Raw genomic sequence first — 8,170 nt, 5'->3', positions numbered from 1 at the left:
ATTTAATAAATATAAACGTAATAAGGAATAAAACTAAATTTGGGTATTTATTAATATATAAAATTATATTTAATATTTTAATTTTAAAAGTATTTTGATAGATAATTTTAAAAATATTTTTAATTTTTAAAACGTAAAAACACAAGCATATAATTTTTTTTAATTACCTAAATACAACGTGTGATATTTATACTTTTAAAAAATATAAGTAATTCTTAAATAAACTATACTAAATCCACCCTATTTATGATGCAGAAATATAATCAACTAAATATTTTAATTATCTATAAACAAATCTATTATTGTAAAAATAATCTATTAGAAAATGTAACCAAAATATAATGTGAGTATATATGAATTAACAGTGTCAAGTTTAATTAAATATTAAATTCATAAGATAATAGATTATTAAATGAATATGCTAACAAATAAATTTTGAATAAAACTAATAAAGTGAGAAAATACAACATAAGAATTAGGAGTGTTAGCGGTGCTATTTGAATTGGATGCTTAAAAAAAATCCGATCCAATTTCAAGCGGCTTGGATTGGATTGAATTTGCGGTTTTATAAATTAAAAAAATTAAATACATATAACAAGTCTCAACATCAAATTTTTAAATAATTAACAATGACATAACAAGTCTCAACAATATATTAAAAAGTCAACGATAACATAACAATAGAAATAAAATTATAGATTAGTTAAAATAAATAAATAAATAATCTTTTGAACATAAAATATTAATTAAATAATAATAATACATGAATAATATAAAAATATATAAATAATTGAACATGTTATAAATATAATGATAAATATAATAATAAAATAATAATATTATAACATATTTTGCAGTTTGGATTGGATAGGATCGGTTATGAAAAGTAGATCCGAAAATTCGATCCGATCCAGCGGTTTGCAGAAAATAGAATCCAATCAAATATGAATTAATGCGGTTTTAATCGATTTTTAATTTAAATTGAATTGAATGAGCGATTTAATTTGGATCGGTTTAAATTTGAACACCCCTAATAAGAATCATATCCAACTTAAAATACTAAAGCATCATGAAATAAACAGTAGTAACTAGTAAGTAGTAATAACAATCCAAATATTTTCTAACTGTGACTATCAATAATTCCTTATTTTAATTTCTTTAGGCAATCACGGTCAAAGCACAACCTTAACAATGGAAATGCCCAAATTTATTTTTATTTCTCAAATTTCTTTAGGCTCTCATGTTCTTGATAATCATAAGCAAGCATGCAATTTGATTTATTTCGCAGGTGGAGAGAGGGGTTGGGTGTAGATATAATCCAAGTGTGCTTCCTCCATCATTCGCTTCTCAAATTCTTTTAACTGTATCGAATAAAAAATGTTAGGGACAAAATTAAAAAAATAAAAAAATTTAGATAACTCAAATTGTCATGGAGTTAATAAAATATTTTTATATTTGAGTTTTATTATCAATGTCTAGATTCTATTATCAGAAATTCGACTAATCAAACTTGTCTAATTATTATCCAGGTATAATTAAAAATAATAATATTGATAAATAATAGATATATACTTGCCTTATGCATATCATCATCTTTTGATTCAGTGTGTGACTGAACATGAGATACCTTTGCATCTATACATCAAGTTGATCCAAGCAACCATAGAGAAATTAAAATATATTTCAAAGGAGAAATACAAAAACAAATTAAAACAACTATCAATTGAACAAATGTAAATATATAATATGTCATAATAATTATATAGATAAAATATATTTTTTATTTTTTTACCCCTCAAATTTATTAAAAATTTTAAAAATATCTCTAAATTTTATTTTGTTTCAATTTTATTTCAAAAGATATCGATTTGCATCAAATGTATCTCTAGTAACTAATTTTTTAAAAGACGTAGGACTAATTCAGTAACAATTTTACAAGAACAATTAACCTTTAACATAATTACATAAGCAATTTAATCTTAATTATCGAGTATTATTGCTAGAATTATTCTAAATTTTTGAAAAATTTAGCAATCAAAATACAACTGAAACAAATAAAAAAATTTTAAAATAAAATTAAATAAAATAAAATTTAAGAATATTTTAAAAACTTTTTAGCAGGACGAAAATTTTAGGGTAAAAAACCCAAATGAGCCAAGGAGAGGTTAAAATTACCTAATGAGGACATTTAGTGAGGCACAAATTTTGCTTAAGTGTTAAGTGACTAATATTTTTTTTTTCATTTCTCTTATATTTGAGTTATTAACTTATTAATTAAATTTTTATTTTTTTAACAAAAAATCTTAGCCTTGTAATATTTTTTAATTAAATAGCATTTATTATTATTTGATCATGCATAAAATTAAATGGTATTTATGTTAAAGTCAAAGCAATCAATAAGTTGCCTTACCAATGCAAATGGAAGAGAATGAGAATTTGTCTTTCTCAATTTCTCATTTTTGTTAACTAAATTATATATATTATGAACTTCTTCCTCCATATTTATATTTTTAAAATTTATCCCTTAATAATATGATAAGTTGAATATTTTGTAATATTGATTAAAATTTCTATAAGTTTCTTTATTATTGTATAGTTTTTTTTTCTCTACAATATAAGATTATTTGTAACCATATTGATACTTATAATATTTATATATTTTCTTTTATTTCTATAACTTTTTTAGAGAAATGATTGTCGCGCTAATAGAAGTTTAGAAATGAAGTTATTTTAAAATATTTGAAATTCAAATCTTACTTTATGCATACAGTAATTTATTGGTCAACAATAAACACTTAAATAGAGTTTTAATTCGCGATAAATTAATCTTTAACATGGAAAATTAAGAGATACAGTAAAAACCAAAAAATAATAGAAGTTTGGGTAAAGCTTCTAAATTAGCTAGGTTTAGGTCATCACATGAAGACATAAAGTAACCATTTATCATATTTTCCTTAAACTTAGGCACACCGATGGCATCAATTTATTAGGGTCACATATGTAGTAGCATTTCTTCCTTATTTAGACTTCATGCCGTTAGAGCATAGCGCCATTATTTCAATTTTCCAATGTCTTAATCTGAAAATAGAGCTACAAAACAAAGCGTTATGCTCTGTCATGGTAGCCCCAAATGGAGCTAGAAAACAACTAGGGTTAATTTGATTATTGCCAAAGTTACATGGATGTTAGAAATTATTTGCTCTCTACATTTTTTTTTTCATTCTGCACATGAAAATTATATGCTCACTATAGTAAACCCAAACATTTGCGACGGTTTTACAAGGGTTTTACAACAGATAACTGTGTTTTCTTTAAATCATCTCGAATTATTCGCCGTTATGTGTCGAGTCTTTTAGCCTTAGTTTAATAAAACTTTTACTTTTCAAAAGTAGCTTATAAAAGCTAATTTTTAAAAGATTGCTTTTTAAAAGTTGTAGCATTTATGTTTAGTAAATCAAATTAAAAATAGCTTTCAATAAACACATGCAATAATAATTACGTTTGGTAAAATAGCTTTTAAAATTTAAAAATACTACAATAGACATAAATGCAAGCATTAAATTTAAAAATTAGTTAACATATGAAGTTATATTAGACTTTTAAATTTTGAAAAGTACAAGTCAATTTTAAAAAATTTTTATTTTAGATACTTTCAAAAATAGCCCATATTTTAAAAACTGCAAGTACAAACAAATAGTCTTTTTGTTTTTTCGAAAAACTTTACACTATAGCTTGTGGGAGAGGGGGGATGAAAAAAAAAAAAAGAAAAACACAGTTAGTAGAATAAATTTAAACTGAAGAGGATGGAGTATTTCTAATATTCCTTTAATCTCTTTTCAAAAATTTACACTCGCATACATTATTTTTAGCACCGATCTTGGATTTATTTTTTATATATTATTTAACGTTTGATGATTGTATTCGGACTAGGTAATTAATGTGCATGTCCAATTAATTAATTAATTAACTAACTCAAGGCTTATGGTGTACATTTTGAGTGTAGATGTAATCCAAATGTGCTTCCAAAGTCATCCTTCTACCATAGCATTCTTCATTCTTCTCATCACAATTCTCATATCCCATTAACTGCATGAAATTAAATTAGCGAACTAATTAAAAGATGATAAATAATTAAAACGAAGTTTCTATTTTGTAAAAAAATATAAAAAAATATAAAAAATATGAACCTTTATAAGGCTATATATACCAAACATCAGCAATTAAATCAATCACTATATTAAATGGGGTTTTTATTTTAATAAATAAATTAATTATAATAATTCGAAAATAAATAATTTAAAATATATTTACTAAAATAAATACTTCGTTTACACTGTAAACGAGATATATGTATTCTTAACAAAATTAAAAATAATAAAAAATAATAATAATATCAATAATCCAAACTTTTAACATGCAAATAGTACATAAAAAAATTTACAATGTAAAATTATTTCGTTTACAGTGTAAATGAGATAAGAAAAGATTATTTATTTCGATAAATATTTTTTAAATTATTTACTTGGGTAATTATTATATTTATTTAATTTATAAAAATAAAAAATTCTATATTAAATACATGTGCTGTTTAACTCATTTTTCTATGCGCCTATTTTATTACACCTAACATGGTGTGTGTATATATATATATATATATATTTGTGAAATATAACATTAAATATTTCTTTGTAAACATACTTATTAGAGAAAACAATAATGTAAACATGATAAAACAATAGATGTTAAATGTAATATCATAAATACTACTAGCTAGGGGGAAAAATTATATAACATGACAAACTAAACTCAACAAGCCAAAACTTGTAGATAGATTCTGTGAGAAAGTAAATGATTCTTACTTCTTCAATAATATCATCTTTTAGCTCATCATTGTGGGATGTGTGAACAAGAGTGTTAGCAATGATCACTTCATTTTGACCTATATATATCAAGTTGTTCCAAGTTCATAAAAGATTGTTCATAGAGGGAAGGAAGGAAAACAAGGGAAAACAATAAGATGAAAAAAAAGAAGATAAAAATATATAATTAATTATTAGCATGATGAGCAAGAAGAAGTTACCTTGTTTTGGGCCTTCTTGTTGTAAAAGAAGGCGAGCATAAGCTGAGAAAGAAAAAAGAAGGAGAACAAAGAAAAGCAAAGCAATTTTTTGCTTCATTGGAATATTATTATTATTATTGGAGGAGTAAAGTGCACCTAAGAAAGTGGTGGAGGAGGGGAATATAAATAATAAAAAGTATGCAATAAAAATCTTATTAGATGCTCTCCCAATAATAATAAATAAAAAATCATAAATATTTAAAAGTATGTGGTTGATTTAATAAGAGTGAAGTCTACTACTATATCTATGGGACCATCAAGAAATAAAAATGCATGTTACTTTTTTGAGCTATTACTATAGATGATTTACTTCCAAATTTTTTAAAGTGTGAAACTTGGATTCTTCTTTTTTCTTTTTTTTTCCCCTTAATGTGCATTTAGTTTTCTTTCATTATATTTTTTTCATTAATTAATAATATATAACCAACAAACTATAACTCAAATTACATAGTTCTTTCATTCTCACTTAAAAATCTCAATTTCGAGTTTCATTATGAACTTTGAAAAAAAAATATATAACGTAATAATTCCACCTAATCATTATTCACAATTCAAACTAGATATTAACAAGGATAATATTTAAAAATGAATATTAATTATTAAGAATGGAGATATAAAAATATTTAGCGAAATATATAGTTAGAGTAAAATATTTATTAGTTAGAGTAAAATATTTATATTATTTTTCTCTATCAGGGGCGGAGCTTAGTTAAGACAAGAGGGGTCATGGTCTCCTAAATTTTTGTTAAAAAAATTAGTAGTACTTCTTAAAAAATAGTTCAATTGGCTCAAATATTTTACAATGATTTAAAATACCAAAGTTCAATCTTCATCTCTTACTTCTATTGCACAATAATTTTTAGTTTAAAACATTCAAACCTTGTTGGATTTAAACTGAACTGAGTGTATTCGCATTTCGTAGCTCTCTATTAAATAAGCAACACTTCTTCTATTTTAATTTTTTATATGATAAAAAATATTAGAATATTCAATAAGTATTGATATTATTGTATTTATATAAATTGATAAAAAATTTCAATAAATATTATAAATTTTAATATTTTTCGTCCTTCTAACTTCTTTTTTACATATTTTACAGGATATATATTCAAATTTTTATATAAAATAATCATAAAAAATCAAGGAATTGATGCATTTTTAAGAGGAAGGCTATAATATTCAAGAAGAAAAACATATAACTTTTACAATATCAACACCTGTAGACATTTCTTCTACTTTAATGAATCATGAAAAAAGTGAGATATAACCTTCAAAAGTTCAAAGTGTTGCATCTGATAAATTTGACCTTAATTCTTTGGAACAAGACCCTAAAAAACGGCTTTAAATTTGACAATATCACCCAAATCAAAGAGATGAGATTGGACGAACTTATCTTAAATAGAGTCTATATCAAAAGCATTTTAACAATTATCTTTTATCTGACCTCCAAAATTTTTTTTCAAACTCCGCCTTCTCTATCTCATTATCCCGGGATCAAAGAAGCACATTCATGATTAATTAGCATCTATTTTCAATATTTTTCTTCAATTTAAAAGAACACACCAATAACATCTACTAACTTTGGCCATATATACATACGAAGAGTTTCAATTATACTAGAAACACCGATGTTTTAGTTATTATAAAAAATATATATAATATATATTAATTAAAATTAACGGTTAAAACAATTGAAATACCGGTATTTTTAGTACATTTAAAATTTTTCCTATACATTATTATACATACTTCTTAGATGGAGCATCTCATAATTTCAGTGTAAAAAAAAAACCCACCATTTTATTATTTATCTGTGTGTGAAGGACACAGGGAATAGCTAGGCCATTGTCATTTTCATGGGGGGTCCAAAATGGAGCTACAAAACAAGAAATAATTAAAGATGACCAAAGTCAATGAATAAAAAATATATAAAAAAAATTATATTAACTCTTCAAAGGATAAGTGTGTGAAAAGGAGAAGAGCACAAACATGCAAATATTGTACATGTTGTGATCTTGTGGAAGTTCAAGAAGCACCAATATGGCAATATTCTATATTTGGATTGATGACAGCTGTTTTTTTTTTAAAAATGTTTTCAATATTTTGTTTCAACCCTTATGTAATGATTGAAATATATTAATCAAATTAATAGAAATTAGATTTATAGAGTTTTAGAAAATTATATTAAAAATAAATATTATAATCTTTGAACGAGTTAATTAACAATAATGATCAGTAAATCTTATCATCTTTTTTTATTCATAAATGAAATATATATCTACCGTCGACAAGAAAATATCTTTTCGATGATGTTATTATTATCATTTTAAGTTTAACATTAAGACAACAACTATATCCAAATAATTAGATATTTATGTGAGGTTATGTCTTTTGAGTTTTGAGTTGTGATCCAAACTGAAAGCATTAATAAGAAGTGGGACAGCTGATTATTAAATGTTCAATTAGGGATATATTCTCTTTAATAAAGTTCTTTATATATAATCAATTTAGGTTGGTCGAGTGGTCAGTTCAACCAGTCCCTTAAATAAGTGTTGAGAATTCGAATCTCGCCTTGTGCATGTAATAATTTATTGGTCAGTGACAGACCCTTAAATAAAACTCAAATCTGCAACAAATTAATTCTTGACCTATCGAGTTGGGAGATACCGTTTGAAAAAAAAAAGTTCTTTATATATATCCTTATCCCCCACAGCCTCATATACACATGCAAGAAGTGTTTACTTTTTTTGATACATGTATGACTTTACGTTAGTCCTCTATCTGTTATGTTTAAATTTGAAAATCACGTGAAACCATGCAATGTATTTTTAACATAACATTATTATCTCATTTTCTTTTTATTATTAGCTTTATCACTTTGTTTATAAAAAATTATTAAATTTGTGAGTTTATATATATGTATGTAGGATTTCAGCTTAATTCTCCTAGGGAAGAGAACGATTTTTTTTTCTCTGTGTATTGGGGAAAGGATTATTTATGATCACAAATTCTATTTTGACAGAAATTATTATCATTTTTTTGGTCTAGTAA

At 24.2% G+C, this 8,170-nt stretch overlaps 1 protein-coding gene across 4 annotated transcripts in view; it reads right to left on the bottom strand.

Annotated features, from left to right (window-relative positions):
• LOC107476379 (putative phytosulfokines 6) overlaps positions 1–5,246 on the bottom strand; it is a 7,695-nt gene extending 2,449 nt beyond the window's left edge. Inside the window, exons 1-5 of one of the 4 annotated variants that reach the window (XM_052257477.1) lie at positions 5,081–5,246; positions 4,860–4,939; positions 3,991–4,086; positions 1,577–1,635; positions 1,097–1,361 (exon numbers count right to left, since the gene is read on the bottom strand). In XM_052257477.1, the coding sequence (XP_052113437.1) occupies positions 1,358–1,361; positions 1,577–1,635; positions 3,991–4,086; positions 4,860–4,939; positions 5,081–5,177 (336 nt within the window). In that variant the 5' untranslated portion in view covers positions 5,178–5,246 and the 3' untranslated portion in view covers positions 1,097–1,357. Of the gene's footprint in view, positions 1–1,096; positions 1,362–1,576; positions 1,636–2,848; positions 3,091–3,990; positions 4,087–4,859; positions 4,940–5,080 lie in introns of those variants that run through there. The other 3 variants (XM_016096174.3, XM_016096175.3, XM_052257478.1) reach the window with 3 other exon arrangements.
• Between the last annotated feature and the right edge of the window lie 2,924 nt (positions 5,247–8,170).

This window comes from Arachis duranensis, chromosome 2 (genome assembly GCF_000817695.3).
Source record: "Arachis duranensis cultivar V14167 chromosome 2, aradu.V14167.gnm2.J7QH, whole genome shotgun sequence".
Lineage (NCBI taxonomy): Eukaryota > Viridiplantae > Streptophyta > Magnoliopsida > Fabales > Fabaceae > Arachis > Arachis duranensis.
The sequence above is the reverse complement of the archived record's forward strand: the minus strand, read 5'-3'. Positions and strand labels throughout refer to the sequence as shown.